This window comes from Taeniopygia guttata, chromosome 13, assembly GCF_048771995.1.
Source record: "Taeniopygia guttata chromosome 13, bTaeGut7.mat, whole genome shotgun sequence".
NCBI lineage: Eukaryota > Metazoa > Chordata > Aves > Passeriformes > Estrildidae > Taeniopygia > Taeniopygia guttata.
Window position 1 is genome coordinate 945,588 of NC_133038.1, and position 21,890 is coordinate 967,477.

Here is a 21,890-nt window from a genome sequence, read left to right on the forward strand (position 1 = left end):
CAGGATTCACATAAGCTTTGAAAGTATACCTGCATTTGAATTTCTGTTCCAGATAGATCCAATTATTTCTCAACATACTGTAATTTCCCTTGCATAAGTATTCAAGGGAAAATGACCAATATTAACAAGAGTACATAAATCTAGTAAATGAGGAATAAGATATATTTTCCTAAGATTTTTCTTAAAAGATCATATTTATGGGTAACTTTGCTTCAATTCTTGCTCTATATTAGCAGCTAGAAAAGCAGCAAAAATCCCATTTGCACCTAGACTTTTAGTATTACCATAAAGCCAGGTAATCTCCCAGGCAGTTAAGATGGCAGAACTGGGAAATATCAGGCCTCAGGAACTTTTCTAATGAGAAAACTGACCACCTCCTTCAGCAATTATGTTTTTGGGTCAGTGTGGTCAAGATAACACTGCTGCACACCTATGGGAGATGTGGGAAGAGGAGCTGGGAGAGTGTTTGTCTCTGAGGTGGAAGATAATTTCACACTGAGGGAAACCTATTCTGCCAGTCAGTGATGTAAAAACAGGCAAAATGAATATATTAATCAAAATGTTTTTCAGACACCTAAATATTCAAGAATTTTGACTGGTAACTGGCTTCAAAAGAAGTCTAGTACAGAAATCAATGAGTTTTATAGAATTCAACAAAATATTACATTTTGGATTCCCTGATATCTGAAACTATTGCCAATTTGTTACTCCAATAAAGCTGTTACCCATCACACACCCAGTATACTTCTGACACATGAAAGACACCATCTTCCTGGACAAGACTTTACCTTCTAGGCATGATTCCTACCCCCAAAAATTGTCCAATCCTCTGATAAAAGTGCATTCAGAACTGTCATTACGTTATGTAAGATCCAACTTACTGCATGCAATAGCCTGAACTATTAAATTACATGTATACCATCACATTCCAACACTATTTAAAGAAAGAAATACATGGAAAATTGAGCTTACGGGTCTTTCTTGCTGAATCTTCAATGAAAAGGGAAGAGATGTCCTCATCCACTCCCACCTCATTTTTAGCAATGCAGGTGTAGGCACCAGTGTCTTCATAGCGGACACTGCTGATATGAAGTTCACTTCCGTTTGCTGTAAGAGAAACACTCATAACCAGAGCTCCTCACTGCTGCTAATTGCTGTCCCTGTCTTAATTGCCTTCCAATTGCCACCCAGTGACGGCTCGACAGGGTGGTTCCACCCCACTGTGTTTCTCCCTGTCTGACTAGAGGTTTTTGGGGATTCTCATGGGAGCTGATGTCTTGCTCCTTTCCATCAGCAAATACACACTCCGCACCAGAAAAGAACAAAGAACAATCTCAAGTCAAACAATAAATTACATTTATTTCTTCTTTTTGTTATAAAAATGCTTTGGCTTTAGTGAAGAAAAATTAATTTCAATTTTGCAAACTGTTTTTCATCAGATCACCAAAAAACTTCAGTTTAAAGGGATCTCTCTACAGTTCCTCCTACCATTTTGCTTCCTGCAAGTGGGACCAATACCTAAAACCTTTGGAACACGTTGAGATATTATATGTGTCATGCAGCAATACCAGAGCTACCAACACAAGCTGAAGGGCTCAATCTCCCAAAGCAAGCCTGGGGCATGTGTTGAAAATGGAGTTAATATTTTTACACAGAAAATTGCAAAGAAATGTTTTGCCTTTTGCTATACCTGTTGCACCCTCATTCAAATAGGGATCTAGAGGAGTTATAAGCCCAATTCCTTCAGCAGGGCTGAGTGGGAGACTGATTCTAAGATGACTTGCATCCAGTGTGGGCTTAGACTTGAACAAATAATTTAATGCATTTCTTTTCTGCTGTGCTGTACACAAGAAGCAAGGCAGTGAAGAAACAGGCAGGCTGTCTTTGAACAGAATGCAATTACCACTTACATCAATCAATAGTATATTTCCCAGGAAATTCACAGGAGAAAGAGATAAAAAGAAAGAACAGGGGTTTTATAACACGATTTCCAACAACTGTGGCTTAGCAAAGTACAAGAACTTCTGGTTTAAAGTGCAAAATAATCCTCCTTAATCCCTGTCTACAATACTTTAATTAATCAAAATTCTGTTCTTACCAAGCAGTGATAGCTGTTTGGATAGTTTTGGCATGATATCAATGCCGTTCTTTAGCCAGGTAATTCGGGGATTAGGGATGCCTTCAGCGTGACATTTCAGGCTCGCTGACACGCCCGGCTCCTGCGCCTGTGTTTCGGGGTAGACGCGGATCACCGGAGGCACTGTGGGAAGCAAAGAATTGAGGACTTGATACCTGGGGCTCGAGAGCCACTGCTGTCCTGCACTGACAGTCTCTGAGCTGAGAACCACGGAGATAAGCTTGGTCTGGCTGTCAGTGCAAGCTACAAGAATGATTTCTCTACAGCTTGACTTCGGGGGCAGAAAAGAGAAAAAAATACTTTTCCAAGCCCTGGCATATGAGAGAAGCACATCCCTGGAAGTGTTCAAGGCCAGGCTGGAGGGGCCTGGAGCAACCTGGGATAGTGGAAGGTGTCCCTGCCTGTGGCAGGGGGTTGGATTGAGATGGTATCTAAGATCCCTTCCATCCCAAACCAGTCTGTGATCCTGTGATTCTTTAACAGAAAATAGTAAACTAATATACCAATGCCAAGGAGCAACCTTGCAATCCAATTCTGTATTTAGACTGTTCCTGCTTTCATTGACTAACTGAACTTAATAGTTGGATTAAAACCTAACATGGGTACTCACATATTTAAAAATTAAAGTATAAACTCCAGATCTTCACTGAATCTAGGAGGGAATTTGAGTTCTCGTCTATGAAAAAGAACTTAATCTTCAGTATTTAATTAAATATCCATCAAGACGTAGACTGTGTATTCATTACCTCTTATTCTGAACAAATAAAGTGTTTATCAATTACTTATTTTCACTGAGAGGCTTTCAAAACATGACTTACCTTGTTCATGAAGGCACTCCTGAACTATTTAATATACTCCATTGGCAGAACTACTAATTATATTACAATTTCAGAGATCTTAATTGATTTTCAATCATCTTTCCTTCACTGCTCAAACCAACAAGGCTTAATAGTACCCATTAACTATTTCTTAACAATTTACTTACACACTTAAAAAAAAAAATTGCAATATTGCAACATTGGTGAAAGATACCAGTGAGACTTTTTCATCTTGAGGGAAAAATAAAAAGAAATGTGAGGACGACTCATACCATGGCCAATGGTATTTGTGTTTCACAATGAAGCAGTGAACTTTTCTATCAGATTAGGAGATTTTGGGATAAATGATGTAGCTGCTGAAAGCTGTACAGTTTTGTAAAATCATGGCCAGAGTCCAATGTGGATGTGTCCAGCCTGGATGGGATGCTACTAGTAACATTTTTTGAATGAAATGATTTAGTAAGCGAGGTTCATTGGAGGCCAAGATGATTTATTTAGACTCACAGTTGAAAGACAGTGTACTTTCTACAATTGCAGAGGAAAAAGATTTACAATATTCAAAAAGGTCTGATTCTCAAATCCTGGTGAAATCAACTGACTTCGCTGAGATCTCACATGGCCACAGGCACCAGAGAAATTTTACTCCAAGCCAAGTGTCCTCTCACTTGCCAGCTCTCAGAAAGAGCCCATCCCAGTCATCACCTATTTAATGCTCTCAAAACCATTGTGGATTGTTATGTTCTTCATATTGTTTGCTTTAGGCTTTCCTGCTCATCTGGGCAGTGGTGTCAGTGCTTCCCAGGCTGGCCACGGCCATCAGCTCCCCAGAATCAGTGCACTCCTTCACCAAACTGACTGGACTTTCATCTTTCACATTTTTACCTCACAATTTGATAGTCTGCACATGAATAACCCACTTATTTTACCCACAGGGCTACAAACACAATAGATTTATATGGCCAAAGATAGCTCACAGGTCCTAGACACTGAATCAATGCTCTGCATGAAAATTAACTTAAAATTAAAGCAAGATATCTTTTCAAGAGTGATTAATAAGGAAATTGTTTGTTTTCACCTACAAAGAATATGTGCTTCATCTCAATTTCTGCTCTCTTATAATTTTCCTTCTCCTTCTATTTTTAAACTTTTTATTTCTTCTTCCTTGTCTTACATAATTCAATGCACAGGTAAATTATTGCATGCAAATGCCTTGTGATAACAGCAAACTGCAGAATATATTTTTATTGTCCTTGCTACAAATTAATACATTCCAGGTAAGCACATTAAACTTGCAAAGATTTCAGTTCCAGACTTTGGGATATATGGATTACCCTTTGCTTTTTCCCTTGGTGAATATATATCATTGCTAACCATTACTGTGTCTGCAGCCAAGGGCAATATAAAAATGCCATTATCTTAAGCAAAGTAGGAAGAAAGAGGCATTGAAACAAGCACGAGATTGGGTAGATTGCCTGCTACTGCATACTGAGCAGCACCTCACTGGTGAGCAGACCAATTCATTACTATAAAACAGCTCAGGTGATAAAGCACACGATGAGCACAGATGGTGGCACCAAGGCCCAAAGACATCCATTGCTGCTGTAGGAGCTCTATACTCCAGGCTGCAGCAATAATTAACAGATTAATCATTTACTCGAGATGTTTTACTCTTTCCATTTATGATTTGAAAGGAGTTTGCAGCATTTTATGTTTTCTCGTGAAAAGTCACATTAATGAAACATCCGTGTTCTAATATCTCGCTTACGGGAAAATTTGTCCTATTGGACCCTTCTAATCAGGCTGAGGATCAAATTGCTTTTTAAAAACTATTTTCAAGGAATAAAATATTCTGATTTATGCTGATGTTTTCCTGAGTGCAAGGACCAAGGAAAATGATGCCATACACCCAGCAGTCTCTTGATTTGCCAACTATCAATTTTCGTAGTTGATTACTATTTTATGATATTCTTTATCCTCAGGACCTCTTTTTTCCTCTTGAAAGTGCTAAATTGCTTCCTCCCTACAGTTAGTGTATACTGTACACATTTCCCAAGCAATATCTATACATTGGAGAGAACATAATTTTCCTACTGTTCTTGACTCCTCCTGATCAAAGATACAGAATACAAGATGAACTTTTCATTCTTAAACCATTTAAGCATTGCCTTTCAGTAATTTCTTTTCCTCCAAAGACCTTAAGGGCAAGCTGTATAAATACACTGACTTAAATTTTACTTGTAACTGTGAATCCTAAGATTGATGAGCTCAACCAAAGCTCTCACATCAAACAGGCTGCATTTCACATGTGCTTCATACTTCATGTCCAGATGTGAGCCAGCAGGTTGGGGCATTCACCTGGTGACCTTCGCATTTTCTGCTGAAGAGGATTCTCAACTCTGCTTGTTAAAATAAGCATCTGGATCTACTCATGTTATTTGGGATATCCTGAATCATCTGACACAAAGGGAAACACCGCATAGCATTCAGCAGTTGAGCAGTAGTAGAGCACCAAATCTCAAAAACATTTAATATTGTCAAAATTGGGCTGAAAATTTTCTATTTAAGCTTGTATTCCCTTATTTTCTATATTACCTCATCAATGTAAGAATTCAGTTTAATGTTCTAAAAAGAGGCAAAGAAAAAATAAGTTAAACAGCATCCAATATGTTGGATAAAAGCAGAGGAAGAGAGCACACATAACTAAGATCAGACTCTTTGGTGAGCTTACTAATGTGTCTTAGTGGAAGCAGCAAGATAGGGCCCAGGTGATATGGAAAAGCACCCAAGGATGCTGGAAGAACTACTGCAGCTTTGAAAACATTGAATTAACTGAAAAACAGTCTACAAATTAGAACGGGCTTGGGAAGGGTGGGGGATAAACCGTTTTACTTCCAGTTGGATCTTCTTTCTCTATTCTCACCCAAAAGAAAAACTCAGGAGGTGTGAAAATAAAAATTCTGGTAATTTTCACAAAATAAAAAGCACCCATGTTTTTGATGTTGAAAGTAGATCAGTGCTTCCCTAGAGGAGACAGGCGAGCAGATAAACCCGAGTTCTGGCTGATTTGGTTCTGTCACATTCTCTTACCATTTTAGTCCAATACAGGAAAGCAACAAAAACCCTTCCATGCTGAAGATGGAGTTTTCAGTTTGATACAGACAGACAGAGACAAGCCCCAGCACTGAACAGAGCCCATCAACTACACTTAGATTCTCAGCATCTTCACTCAATTCAGTTTGGCTCAGTTTCTTCCCACTACTCCTGTCAAGAAAAATTCCTCCATTTGTCCTTTAAGTAACTAAAAACTGAGGTTTCCCTGTGAAAGGCTCTGCCTTGGGAACCCTCCAATGCATTTGAAGGCAAACAACTCTGTCCTGCCATCAGGGCTGTCACCCTCACACCAGCTGCTGGAGGAAACTGTGGCACAAAAGGAGGGAACGTAGTGATGTGGATAGCCATATCAAGAATTGCAAAAACCCAGCTTTGCAAAGCCTAATGGCTCACATAGGAATATCAGATGCTGTGAGACAAAGATTTCTAGACCCTGCAGTGTTTTCTAGCAAGCCTGAGTTGATACCAGAATGCAAGGCTTTTTATTCTGTATTTAGTGACTACACAGCATATTAAAAAGCCCACACAGATAGTGTTTTTTGAATAACAGCATTTTTCTTTTGGGAAGAAAGCCCCCATGCAGCTATGGTATGAAATTTCCACTTAAAAAGAAAATGTGATCTTTCAATGACAAGTTAAATCCAAGTGGCAAGCGTGAGTATGGAACAGATCACCCCCTCTCCACACTCCATCCAGCTTTCCTCTCATTCTGGTTTAAGTTTCAAAGCCTTCTATTCTCAGTGCTGATAAAGTCTACATTGTTGTCTGCCAACTAAACTCCATTCAGGCCTCATAATACATCACATAATAGACATGGGATTAAGTTGTTAGCTGGCTTTTCTTTCAACTGCCATTCATCACACAAACAACACTTTGAGGAAGGAAACCGATTTTCTCAGCTGCAGCATACACAACTTAGTTATCCACATTGCTGAGATTTACAGTTTACTTTCTCAAAAGATGACAAATTATTATGTAGAGACATTAAGTCAGCTTTCATTCAGATCAACCAGATGCTTTGTGCTCTCCTCCAGGTACTCATGTGGTGGGGGGAGCACTTATACATGTCCAGCAGACCTGAGCTGCAGTCAAAACAAAACCTCATGTCCACCACAGCCCTTCTTAAAATGCATAAGTATCCTTCTTTACTGTTTCTCCTCTCACTACTGACCTCTGTGTAACTACTGCTCTTACTAGCTGAAAGCTCTCCTTTTTGCAGGTCAACACACACCTAGAGAAAGGACTAAATATTAGTTTTCCTTATAATATATATACTCTGTAATAAAGTTACTGAATTTTCCTTAAAAATAAATACTTTCCTCCCAGAGTACATCCCATAGTGTAGATCCCATTTCATACAATTTCACGTGGTAGAATGAATTACTGCTACAGTTAGGAATGGGTGACCCTGTCCCCTGTTCTGGAAACACTGCTGGGCATCATCAGCACATGTGAAAAAGGGTCAGAAGGTGGAAAATGCTGGTTGCTGCTGTGCAGGTGGATACTCTGTGGGCTGTTCCCTCGATTAAATGCTGGCTTAATCTAATGTAATTTTAAACTGAACCCAACTGAGTGAGCTTGAGGTCAGGAGATAGATAGTGAGCACCTGAATAAGTTCCACCAGGCACAAATGCAGTCCAGGGGATGCAGGTGCACGAGAATGCTGTAATATGGACTGTGTGATTCTCTCACCTGTAAAATGATTTGCCTTAATTTTGCAATCCAGTGAGCCAGTGTAAACAGCCCTCAGCAAACCAAGCTCAGCACAGCCAGGTAATAACCTGGATATATATTTGGGAGTAGCTGTTTTTGGAAACACTACTGTATTTATTTAAATATCCTGGGCTATTTCATGCAACAGAAATGATTTTCTGGAAGAAAAAATTATTGAGGCAACACTTCTGTTGACAAAAGTAGTAATTACTTTCAGAGATGCTTGGAAACCCTGCTCTTAACTCTATGGAAATGTCACTGACAGCTTGTTTAATAGTGAAGATACCTCCTGAAGCCCAGGTAATTATACACATCCACCCCTGATACTTTTATTTTTGACTGCTTGTGTGACTGAGTGAGACAACCCCACGCTGCATTTGGCCTCATGCACAGATAATTTGGGCTGTGGCTTTACACATCTCTGTGTGAATGAGGTCAACACACAACTTTTCTTAGGGAATGTTTTCATGGAATGTCATATATGCCATTTACTAACCATTCACCTGAAGGATGTGGGTCTGATACAGCTCTTCATAGCCGTAGGCATGACAGGTGTAATTGCCCATGTGAATAGTTGTTACCTTGGTGATGTAGAGGGAATCATCTTCTCCAAAATCCTGAATGGAACAAAAGACAGGAAAGGTGCCTTATTATTTAGTAGCAATATTTTAAGCACTACATGAATGGATACTACCTGTTCAGAGGTTTTGATAGCAATGCAGCCTGGTGACACAGCTTGAATTTTGAACAGTAGGCTATAAAGTTCATAAATCAACACACAGGGAGAAAATGAGCAGCGATTTAAGAGTAAGGTAAAGTGACTCATCTGAGAATATGAACTTTTGTGCTTGTTGCTAACAAGGTACTCTTTTGCACATAAAAAAGATGGCCATTTCCAGCTGTTTAATTTATGGGGGAATTTAATATCTACCTGTTAACCTCAGATGCATAAAATGGTAACATTTGGGTGGGTTAAAGTTTCCTTTATCTGTGCCGGTTCTCAGAAAATGCATTGCAGCCTTGATGAAAAAGAACTGAAGTTCTCTGTCACTTATCTCAGATAATATCCTAGGCAGGAGACAAGGAAGATGACAAAAAACCCTTTCTCAAACATACCTGCTTAGTTCTGTAACTGCTTAACAAGTGTATTTCTTCATCCCCTCCATCTTCCTAGACCTGCTCTTGCATTGTTTCAGTTTTTGATTACAGATGGGAAGGATTGAGTTATTAGACACATTTTTGCCACTTGAATACATTGTACAAGCACCCTGCTTAGGAATTTATTTCAATTTATTATTTGTTAATTTCAATGTTTATTTACCGAATTACAGCTAAGAGAACCACAGCACTGATGGCTAAATGAAGCAGCTTCTCTTGTTACTCCACCAACCTGCAGACTCTGCAGCTTCAGAGTGCTTGTGTTTCTATGCAAACTGAGGAGGATACATTTAAAAACAGTTCATGAGCTGAAAGAATGATTTTTCTGTAATCATCCACATGTGTGAGTTATGCTAAATTGAACTCTTTGAGTAATTTCACTGCAATATTATGGGAAAATTCGACTTTGAGTCAGGGTGACACAAACCCAGTACAGCAGGGTGAATGTTGGAGGGTGGTTCTGCTTATGAAGACACAAGGACTTGTTTTCAAAGCTCCAATGTGCAGCTGGAAGCCAACCTGCAGCCCAGGGTGTGCAGGGGAAGCCCTTCCAGGAGGTCCTGCCTGCTGCCACCCTCGTGTCTGGGACATGCAGCGTGTGCAGTGAGGAGGTGACAGCTCATTGCCTCCTCTGCCGGGGCACAACCCACCAAGGGGGACAGATTAAACAGGAACATCATTTTGATCTGCTGGCACGAAGTCAAGAACTTGGATCCTGATTGCTTTGTGCTGGAGGAAGGGAATGCACACACAGAAGTTCTGATGCTGCTCCCTCCCTGCTGCACCCATGGCAGCTCCAGCACTACAAGGAACCATCACATCCACCTGCTGCTGCCAACCCTGCCAAGGACTCAGAGATCAAAGGCCAGGAGTAGTTTGATCAGTGGATGGGCTGATTTCTAAACCCAAACCTTTTGGGGCTCCTTACATCTCACATTTTCTGCCTCTTCAGGGTGTATGTGCTTTGCAGTTTGAACCTTCCTTTCCAGACACCACCCTTTGAACATTTTTGGAAGGAAGCTGTGATTCTGCAGCAGACATGCAATGCCAGCTGGCACCCTTCAAGAAAAGTACAAAACAGCCCATCTCATGCAGTATGGATTGATCTGGCACTACTTATGTCAGCTCATGAATCTTCTCCAAAATTTTCTGTCTGGCACTAAGAAGCATCTTTATGCCCCACCTCTCTGTGGCAGGTCAGCACTGGCAGAGGGGAGTGAATTTTGAGAACTTGCCTAGTTTTTTGACATGTTTTAAGGCAGGTTGAAAGAGAGCACTAAGAAATAAGGAGTTTACTGGCAGGACACAACCCTTCCCAAAGCACAGACCTTCACCTGAGAGGGTGCAGACATATCCACAATCATAACCTGGTTCTGCTGGCTGTGCTGCTCCAATGGGCAAATATATGAACAATCATAAAGAATCAGAGTAAATCCATAGATGATCTGAAATCAATTATCTGTAATCAAAAGCATCTCAGATATTATTGCCATCTTGGTGTCAGGCATCTATGTTATGGGATAAGCTGGTTAAGATATCCAATACGCTATTACAAATATCTACTCAAAAATCCCCATTTCAAGTATTTGCCTGTTTTTTGGTCAGTTAGATCTTTCCTGATGGAAAGCAAAGATGCGTGAGTAACTGCTAATGGAAAAGATATCAACCCTGTTCAAATGGTATTTCCATGAGATACAGAAAATGCTTGCACTGGAGGCGACTTAATAACAGTTTTTGTAAGTTAAACGAAAATTGAGTTTAGATTAATAAAAACAGAATGGCTACTTTAATAGAATAATTTAGTCCAAGGAGTTGTGGAAAAACAAGACAATATAATCTTCTCTATTTAAGGATGTTACTTCCTTTAAAATATCACAAAAAATATTCCGAATGCTTGGTTTGTGCTCTGTAATTGTCTTTTTAAGGATGGCCTGTTTTTTCCCAATGCAGACAAATGTATTAATATAAGCAAAAACCCTTGCAGAACCAAACAGGTGCAACACAATTGTATTAACCTCCTTTCCAAATGTGTTTTTGTTGAAAAGAGAGGCTTATATTGGTTAGAGCAAAGTTTGTGACTTTAAAAATCTATTTTCTGACCTCTGGTGTTCAAAGAAAGTTATCAAAGATGATTTAGGTTAGTACCATATCATCATGTCAGGCACAGAAGGGAATTATTAACCCTGCATTAGAACCTGCAGACACTGTAAGTTCATATATGACTACAACATTATTAATATTTGAAAGTGTTTAGTAGTGGGAAGGAAAAAGAGATTGTGGCATTAAATGTTTAATGCTGAACCTTTTGTTGGTACAAAAAGTAGACTGAATTCTCTAACAAATTAATGACTTTCTGTGTGTTTATTGCAGCTGATGGTTTTCTCCTAGTGTTTCCCTGTGGATACAGTTAGTACATTAGGATTGCACTGTTACATTTTATATCTATGGATGCATTCTTATGCACAAGCACTTTCTTTGTGTATTTCATAAGGGTGTATTTGGAAGTGCTGTAAAAACCCAAGCCCTGGAGCATTAAGAAATGATGAGTCTTTGATTCCTTAATAGCCTCTAACTTCACATCCTGCAGTCGGGATGCTGTGTTGCAGTTGGAAGCTGTGAGATGCATTTGGGATGTGTCCCACATCCCCCTCCATGCTGCACTGCCTCTGGGAGCTCTGAGGAGCTGCTCAGCTGCTCCCAGGCCACTGCCCTGTGCTAACAGGGTGTGAGTGAGCACTGACAGCTGCTGAGCTGCTGCTCTGGTTTGCTGGCATGTGGATGGGGTGGGCAGAGGGAATAGGAATAAGTCACCATGGGAAAAAGCAGAGGAAATAATTTCACATATTTTGACTCAGTTCAGATGGCTTTTGCTTGTTAAGCCAGTTCTCCAAGTCACCACAAGCCTGAGAGCAGACAAAGCAGAACAAAAACACCTATAAAACTGATGCAACATAATTCTTCTCTCCCCACATCAATCCCAGCTTTAAACTGAGTATTTCAGGGCTGTCTGGGAGGCTCAGCAAGTGCTGCACACCCCAGGGAGATGTTACTGCCCTACTTGACCCCAGTAATGCCCCACAGTGAATTGAAAAGACATTTAAATGTATGATCCCATGAAGAAGAACAGGCAACCAGTAGCAAGGCAAAACCAGCAAGTTCTGAGATTTACTTTGGTTTTCCTCATTTACCACGGAAGGTGAATTATCATGGAATTATGGAAAGGTTTTGATTGGAAGGGACCTGTAAGCTCATATGGTCCAACCCCCCCTGACACCCTTCACCAGACCAGGTCGCTCCAAGCCCCATCCAACCTGGCCTTGAACACTTCCTGGGATGGGGTGTCTCTGGAATGGATGTGGGTGCTCAGGGATATGTCACCATTTTCTTGTGAAGAGGAAGAAAGAGAAGTGATGAAACTAGAGGGGAGTACCCATTTAACTCCACAGAATCATAAGCCCTGCATCAAAGCAGTCAGATAAGGGCAGGGTGTTCATCACCTCTACCTTATGAATTTCATTACAAAGTAATTCTTTGAATAAAAAAAAATTCAGAAAGCTATGCTTATAATTTATCATAATTAATAAAGTCAACTAGTGACAGCTGATAAATTGACTTCTCCAGCAGTTTGTATCACCTTTTTTCTCCCTTTTTCAAATGAAAAGTTCTCTGTCCTTCATGAGCTCCTTTCATGTCTTGCACTTACCCTTCAACCGAATGATTGATTAAATGACCTCAGAATATGTTTTAACATTTCAAGTTAAAAAAAAAAATGCATGACCCTGCATTTTACATTGGTAACAGCTTGGTAATCTATAAAATATTAAAAAAAAAAAAAAAGTTGCTCTAAAAAAATAACAAAGCAGATCCAGAAAATGGATATATACCTTTTTTTTTTTGGTACAGTATTTCCTTTCCTTTCCATCACTACTGATTACCCAAGGCATTGGTCTTTCCAAACACAATATTTTTCATATTTATTTATCCCATTCCCATTCTAATGCATTCCCTGGTCATGCACTCTGCCGCGGTTCAGAGACACCGTGCTCAGAGATGTGTAAAACATTGCATATTACTTGTAAATCTTGTTCACATTCTGTCTCAAGTGAATTCCAGCCTGTGATTGTAACACCACAAATCTGCTGCTCTGACACCCAGGAAGGAGCTGGCAGAGAGGAGCCACATTAACCCTGGATGCTGAGCTGGCTGCAATGCCACAGGGTGCAGGGCACTGCCACCCACCTTTTGCCTATTTCAGATGCATTTTCATGAAGCTTTCTAACATGCCTTAGGGTTGTTCTAACATTTTAAACCCTTTAAATTTTTGTCAAAGTTTCTTGGTTTTCTGGAAGTTTGAAGAGGAATGAGCATAGATGCTTCTTATTTTTTAGGTTAACTTCCAGCTGCTTGAGAAAAAAACTCAAACTTGACTTCAAACCATAAACAGGAAGAAGAAATAGAAAAGTTAATCCCACTGACATGAAGGCAGAGATTCCCCACATCCCCAGCTCTCAGGAAGGGCACACTGGCACCAGTCATGCCACAGTATGGCACTGTGGGTTAAATACTCCCTTGCTCAAACCATTTGCACCCACAAAGTGATTTTAAACCATCCAAATTAGATCCTGGATGCTCTTAATAAATACTGGGCAGGAGGGAAGGCCTAAAGTCAGTCAATACCCTCTCACCACGATGGTTTAAAAGTGTTCATAGCAGAAATAATGGCAGAGGGAATGAAGTTCCCTGAGTAGCTCTTCTCTTGGGAGATTTGCTTTCCAAATACTATTATTACTCCTACTACTACTAAAAATTCACTTCATTTTTAACCCCTTCCATTTCAGCCCTTTCCCAAGCCCAGGGAAGCTGGAGACCTTCTCCACGTGGTTTCAGTGCCGACTGACAACACCAGTCCTGGCAAAGGGGCCTGCTGGTGTCACCAGTTTTCCACTAAAACCCCAGAATGGTTTGGGCTGGAAGGACCTTAAAGCTCATCTTGCCCCAACTCCCTGCCACGGGCAGGGACACCTTCCACTTGACCAGATTGCTCCAAGCCCCTTCCAACCTGGCCTTGGACAATTCCAGATGAAGAAAAACACCATCCTAATCTTACAATCACCAGCAAAGCTACTAGTTCACACTAAAAAAAGCTTGCCTGATCCTCAGTGTCCTAGAAATCTCTCTCTTATAATGTTTACAGGATTTTAGAACAAAATGTACCCAAGCATTTAATGAGATTATTATTATGCAAAATCTACAACAATGGCTATCACTTTGGAAATAATTTCTCCTCACTAATGAAATGTCTCTGATCTTTTTTACAATAGATTTATGAGTGATTCATATAAAAATAATAAAAACTAAATTAATCATGGGTCCTTAAATCACTTTCTTTGATGCTTTTAATAATTCATTTCTAGAGACAAGCTGAAAACTTATGCTTCATTAATATTATTTGTTCTTGGTTTTAGACATCACTTTAGTCATTTACATGGAGGAAAATTCAGCCTTAAGCAAATGCCAGAATACTATTGCAAACACAGCCTGATGGGGCATTAATTCATCTTTTCTTGTTTTCCTGCTCAAAGAATTTAACACAACATGCTGCTGAGTCAAACATTTTTTTTTGCCTTGAAAATATGGACATTAACTTTTTAGATAGTTGTGTAATTATAACAAAAAAACAGGTGAGTTTTACATCCTGAGAAACTCAGAGATAATATGACAAAGAAAATGAATAGTAGGTACATTCCTCTAAAAGTGCAAGTGGATACAAAAATTGTATCATAATCTTCATTATGACAAAATATGAGACTATATAGTCAGAATATACTGTCAGTAGTAATTTTGCACTTAACCTCTATTTTAGAGCCTGTAAATACATTAAGAAGCTATAATTTCGTAAACTTTGATTGGAAAAAGAAAAAACTTAGTTCTAAATATCCGACTTTTTGTAACCTGCTCCCATCACTGCATCACTGCAGCATCTAGGATGGCCCAGGGTTTGATCATTTTAATGGCCCAAATTCTATTAGAAGGGAATTAATGGGGTTATTCACACATGAGCTTTTTATTACTTAACAGTGAATCTCCATTAAAAACATCAACATGAATACATTGTCCTCATACAGGCTATTTTAATGAGAAAACTAATCCCAGTGACTTGGCCTTTAAAGGTTGGCTGTCTGCTTTGGGTTTCAAATATTACACATGGTAAAGGGACATCTTCATGAAAGTACATGAAAAGTGTCTCCAGACAGGTAGGCACAGCTCTTGTAAGGCCATGAGATGTACCTGGAGGTGATTTCCCAGGGGGATGGGGAATACCAGCAGTCAAGGCTGTGGTCTGGAGCTCTGTGCTTGTCCCTGGGAGGGGTATTTTGAGAGAGCAAGGCTGTGCCACCTTACCTGACATCAGCAGAAATTAAGAACTCTGTATTTACACAATTGGTTATATAAAGCCTATTTTTGAACTAATGATCTAACTCCAGTGTGAGTTACAGTGTACAGATTAAAATGAAATTAGTAATGAAAGACACTAATGAGTTTAGGCTATAGCTACCTGCATTACACTTGATAATTCACCAGATTCTTATCTACCCCTACACCATATTTGTTTTCTTATGGTAATCTTCTCTTTCACCATGCTTCTGAAGGAGCAACTTATATTTATAAATTTTATCAATTTACACATGTTTCTCTGGAGATAATGTCAAGCCATGTGAAACAATACCCTGTAAATACAATATGCACTTGACTCCATGAGGAGTTCATTTTATTTTCAAATTGAGGAATGCTTTCATAATCACATACTTGAGAAAACATATAGCTTGCTCCTAGGAGGCAAAAGTATATTATTTTGAATGATGACACATTTTAACCACTTCACTTTTGTAGACAGAAATCAATTTATAGCTATAACAAATGTATCAGTTTCAGCTACATTATAGTTATTTTCTGCATGAGAAAAGTTGATGTGACTTTATTAAAGTGGAACTGCAAAGGAGTTCTAATGGATAAATAATATGGATGGGTAATTTATGGAGAAATAATATTTTTATGCTAAAAGCAATCTTAAATGTTTGCAAGAGAAACTGTTTAATTACATGTACCATTAGGATGGCTCTTTTGCAATATATATATGACAACTCATTAATGGAGCTCCCATAGATGGGAGACAAATTACTGCTAGTTGCTTATGAAAGCTTCTGATTAAGAGAGCAATGAAAATTTATAAATATTTTGTTGCCAATCAAGATATCACATAAAAATGATTTAACTAATGCAGTTAAACAACTAGGCTTTATAGCAATTTTCAGTCTTTCAGTTCTGTGCAAATTTAGGCTTATCTAGGGTTTTGTTGACTTTGTCCCTCCCGGTATTACCCTGGAACACAGGGCACCTTCTCAGATCATATTTGTCATGAATCTGGAGAGAATAAAGCAACAAAGGACACTTCAGTAATGCCTTTCCTCTGCTGCTCTCACACCTAGTTGGCAGGATTCTGTTTTTTTCAGACTTGAGCTTCTACTTTCATCTGATTTCTTGAATTAGCATTTAGAAGAGAAAGAGTTTAACTGAAATATAATACCAGGACTTTTCCAAGTGTGTGACTATCCTGTAGGTCTGTATGTGATTAGCAATGTGCCAAGAGCAGGGAGGATTTTCTTGAAGTTAAAAAGGTACAATTAATCTCCTGTTGCACTTCCAATTAGCCAAATTGCCAACCTTATTGTGAAAAGCAGAAATGCAATTGAGTTTCTGCTTGAGGCGTACTAAAGGAAAACTGAAGTAATTTAATTAACTACCTTCAAGTACATTAAGAAGCACACAGACTTTACTTTCTGCTGTCAGTGCCTTTAAATAGATTATTGTTTAATGTGAGTTTGTGTACCCACATAAGGCTGAAGCTTTGAACTGTCTGCTGCCACCCCCTCACCTGAGCTGTTAGGTGTTTAAGAAAAGACCAAGATGAATAGAGGGATAGAGCACCTCTGCTACAAGGAAAGGCTGAGAGAATTTGAATTCTTCAACCTGGAAAATAGAAGGATTAAGGGTGATCTAATTGTGTCCTTCCAGTACCTTAAGGGAACCTACAAGAGCGGTGGGGAGGGACTTTTAAATAAGGGCATGTAGTGACAGGAGAGCAGGGAATGGGTTAAAGAGGGTAGGATTAGATTAGATATTAGGAAAAAAACCCTCTCTGCAAGGGTGTAAGGCACTGACACATTTCCCATAAAAGCTGTAGAAGCCCAATTCCTGGAAATATCCAAGGATAGGCTGGATGAAGATTTTGCAACCGGTTGGTTATAGAGGGATTGGAACAAGATGAGCTTTAAAGTCCCTTCTAACCCAAATCATTCTGTGGTTCTACGATAAATAAAAGGCTGCATTTAGCAGCTGAAGGACCATCCCTGCTGCCACCAAGTGCTTCAGACATGCAGGTACCCATCCTCAGTAGCCAGAGAGTAGACATGCCTGAGCTCAAGCATCCTACATAACACCCACTGTGGAAGAGGGAAAAAAAAAATGGCCATCCCCAAATTGTGCCTCCTCAAGCAATCAGACCAGAATATGGACAGCAGTGTATATATAGAACATAAAATATTTACACAGTGTAATTAAAGATTAAAAAGTTGTGGAGATTTTCATTAGACTAGAAAAGTTGATGTTCACTAGTAGCAGGTGTTATATAACAAGGTGATAGAGGTCATAAACTGATATGTAACACATTAAAATTGAGGCATAAATCTTGTTTTTTCTCCTTGTAATAATCTCAGACTGCTCTTCTGATATAGTTTTACAGTGATACACTAGTTAAAACAGTTCAAAAAGTGATGTTTTTTCTTGCTGTATTATACTCCATGGGAGTGTTGAATCATTCAAGAACCAGTCAGCTCATGTGCAAGGGCATAACTCTGCCTCTTAACATAGAATCACCAATGAGAAACAGAATTACTTATAAGCAAACCAGAAATCCACTTGGGCCAGTGCTAAATTATGTGAGGAACTGGCATTTCAGTCTGAAAACATATTCAACATTCTGTTTAAAATAGTAGGAGTTGCAAATGAACCCTCAGAGCCAAGTGCCATCAGTCCTTCAATAATGTGTTTCTACTCACTTTCTTGGACTGTGATTTTGTGTCCAGTTCACACAGGAACTTTAACTCTTTAAGATAAATGTCATCATAACCAAAATTTCATAAATGTAAGCTAAATACCTGGAATTTTCATTATTTTGGCCAACAAATCCCAAGACTGCTCTCGAGCCTTCAGAGGCTCTGCTATGTTTCCATGTCAAGCTCAAAGCAGTGACTAAAATATACAAAAGATTTTAAATGGATAATACTTGCTGTGATAAAAAGAAAAATATGTTTATATGGTTTTAATTACTAAGTTTGTGCACACAGCAATTACTTATACATGGTGCACATGATCTTCCTGCTAAGGAAGAGTCAAAAAATAAAGTACTGGCATGCTGTGTGTATTTCTGTCCGATGTGCTGTAATTTTCACATTTTACTGCAGAAGAATAAACCAAAGATTTTTCCCATTTCAGCAATCCTGGATACACAACAATTTAGGGAGCTACATTATTGACTGTAACAACTCTTAACTGAGTGCTTATCAAATTAACAAGAACTGAACAAAAATATAAATCAATTCTTGCTGCAGTGTAATTAAAAGAAAACCTGATTTACCATACACTTTAATGAAAAGAGAAATGAAATACAGACCATATTTTTTGTACACTACTTTCCACTCTCTCCGTAATTAAATGTTATTAAATAAATGAGTAAGTTTATACCATCATTCAGGTATTGTCTTTACTACCAACTATGACTCCGAGATCAGACCAGCACTGTGAATTAAAAGAGATTCATCTTCCTTCCTGCGAGGGCATTGCCACACCCTGCTGAATAATCTTATTTTTAAACTGCTCATCAGAAATAACAGCCAAGGAAGGAGAGAGGATAACTGATTCAAAGGCAAGTGACACAGGAGGATCAGAGATAAAAACTGATTATTTGGTATAAAGAGAGGAGAGATTCATAGCCACCACAAATGTTTTTTTCATCTTCTTTATGAACCTGTTTCACTGTACTGGGAAAGACACCCCTGAGGAGTGAGTGGTCTGTAGAGCTGTTTTCCCCTGAGTTTTGAGGTCTCTGGAGCACAGGTCCAGAACAATGAAAAAAGCACTAATAAAAGAAGAATAATTTTATATAACTTATTCCAAGTACTCCTGCTCTCCCCTGCACATACACTGCTTTGCTTTTATCCCTGAAACATATTCACATAAAATCTAAATATTGCACCAGCTTCCACTTTCCATAAAAATAAGATAAAAGTTGCACCCTTATAACTACCACCTGCTAAATGAGGTCATACTCAAGGTCCTGATCAGACAATGACAGGAGAGCTCAGGACGTACGTTGATGTCCTCCAGGTCGAGGAAGTTGAGGACGACGCCGTTGCGTTTCCAGATGATGGGAGGCCGCAGCGCCCCGCGGATGCCGCAGGTCAGCACGGTGCTGAGGCCAACGGTGATGGTGGTCACAGTGACCCTCTGCTCCTCCGGCAGGCTCAGCTGAATCACCTCTGCAGGAGGCAAAAGAACAGGGACAACATCAAATACCACACAGGGAAACTGCTCCTCTTCTCCCCTCTCTGACTGCTGTTCTCATTCTGGGAAACTTTGGAGGATTTTGCCAAGGAGATGAGGTCCCTATGCTATACGAACTAAGGCTCATCAACATCTGTCTCAATCAAATTCCCTGCACCCCTTTCCTGATGCATCTCGGCTGTGGCATAAGGGATGAGCTGAGGCACTAAGGGGGTCAGCTGGCCAGCACTTATACAAAGCAGTCAGCAACAGGAGGACAAGCAAAGGCTCTCTGCCTTGACATCATCTGAGCTTGTTTCTCTAGAACACTCTTCTCAAAGTCCTGTGAAAAGGTACAAGAATGAGTCATGTTTGTTCCTTGAGGAAGAATTAAGGTCAGACTGCTGCCACTGAACTACAGCTAAACTAACCTAGTTTCAAATTGACCGAATACTGGAAGTCACCAAGATTCAAAACTTGTTTACCAAACACAGCCACATTTGGCACCTGAGATACAGATGTCCTAAAAAATAAAAGCTTTCTAATAGTTTTTTTGACTTATGTATGCCACACAAAAAAAACCTCCTGAGGCAGAGGACCTTACTCAAAACCTCAGCACCAGCTCTCTGAAACCACACTATGTCACATTGTTTACTTCTGGCCACTGACATGAGATGTGGCTGCATCTTTTGCCATGTGTGATCACACAGAAAGGTCAGACATGATACCAGAACTACCCTGGGTGCAGATTGCCTTTATGTAGCATTTTGGCAGCAGTGAGACAGTGACTGGGCAGTCAGGCCATATTGTCCGAGCTCCTGTAGCCACATTATGATTTGTAATTTACATGATGGCTCTTGCTTCCTCTTATTCCCAAGCTCTGCAATACTTTATTACATGTAAATGATGAAAACTGGTCTTTCAAGGTAATGGCCCATTGAGAGAAACAGGGATTGTTCACAGCTGGTGTTACTTTGCTTCATCCAACTCCAAAACCTGGGCTAGGGAATGAAACAACCTCTCCCAGCACCAAAGCTCTTCCTTCCTCATGTCCACTGGCAACAACAGCAGTAAAACACAGATGAAAGAGACTGACACTGCCTCACCCAAGGCTATATGCTTTGGGAAAAAGCCCTTCAAGCAGTACTGATATTGTAAAATGACATACAGGGGTAAGGTTACTCCCTCCCTTCAACTGGTAAAGTTACTCTTCATCTTGTCCACTTATCTCACAACTATCATTAGATCCCACACAAAATCTGAATGTCACTTGCATGGAAAAAAATTTTAAAAACCCAGTATCGACATTTGCAAGCACAATTTTCCACCTTTTCACATATTATCTAATTGAAAAATTGCTTTAACATCTCTTGAGTAGCAAACCTCTTAAAGCTGTCACTAAAATATTCAGCAGCCTTGGGCAGCTTGGGCAGACTCAGTGGCCTGGTATGACAACTGATTGTGAAGAATTAGCATAAAACCTGCTTGTGAAAATACTCCAATAGCTCAGCACCCCTTCTCTTCTGCTTCTCCCATCTGAGTGAGAAGCTAACGTGTCACAAAGTGTTCACCACTGTGGATCTGAGGCTGATTTTGGGCTGCAGGGTCCATACAGCATTGGTGTGTCTGCCAGCAGTGAGAATTTCTCCCACTTAAAATTCCCAGTGCTACTTCAGGATGAGTACAAGCTGTTCTAAATAAAAGGTAACTATAGTTTTGACAGATGGCTGACCAAAATTAGGAATGTTTGACCAACGTGGTGCTACTATTCGTGTTGTGGTGGCTCCCAGAGGCATTACATGAGAAGACTGACACAGTCTGATCATCAAACCTTAAAAATCAAAAGGGGAGATGAAGAAATATTGGGAAGGGAACATTATCCATTCAAGATCACTGAGCAGGTTAGCAACTAAGCTGGGAACATGACACGTGACTAAATCACACTGCCTTCATGTACCTGCTGGAAGAAATCAGGGATGTGGCAACTCAGGGGCAGTGGGCCATAGGAATGGAGATGTCCCAGGGAACCACTGAATGGTTTGGGTTGGAAAGGACATTAAGGACCATCTCTGCAACCCCTGCCATGGGCAGGGACATCTTTCACTCAACCAGGCTGCTCCAAGCCCCATCCAACCTGGCCTTGAACGCTTCCAGGGATGGAGAGACCACCCCACCACCCTCATCCACCTGCCTGTGTCAACAGCACATAGGGGCTAATAATGTACTTATTTTCTACATAATGAAGAGCTTCTTTTAATGAATAAAATATTTGGAGTGCACTTGACAGGATAAAGAACTGATAATTACAATAATTTGTAGCATGCAGTAGGGCTAATGAGGACATCTCCTCTTGA

The 21,890-nt window shown here is 39.8% G+C and overlaps 1 protein-coding gene across 6 annotated transcripts in view; it reads right to left on the reverse strand.

Moving 5' to 3' along the window:
• Nucleotides 1-21,890, reverse strand: part of FSTL4 (follistatin like 4) — a 350,321-nt gene that overhangs the window by 18,865 nt on the left and 309,566 nt on the right. For all 6 annotated transcript variants that reach the window (XM_072935370.1, XM_072935369.1, XM_030283620.4 and 3 more), the window contains exons 7-10: nt 19,366-19,532; nt 8,276-8,396; nt 2,099-2,260; nt 973-1,107 (exon numbers count right to left, since the gene is read on the reverse strand). In XM_072935370.1, the coding sequence (XP_072791471.1) occupies nt 973-1,107; nt 2,099-2,260; nt 8,276-8,396; nt 19,366-19,532 (585 nt within the window). The remainder of the gene's footprint in view (nt 1-972; nt 1,108-2,098; nt 2,261-8,275; nt 8,397-19,365; nt 19,533-21,890) is intronic.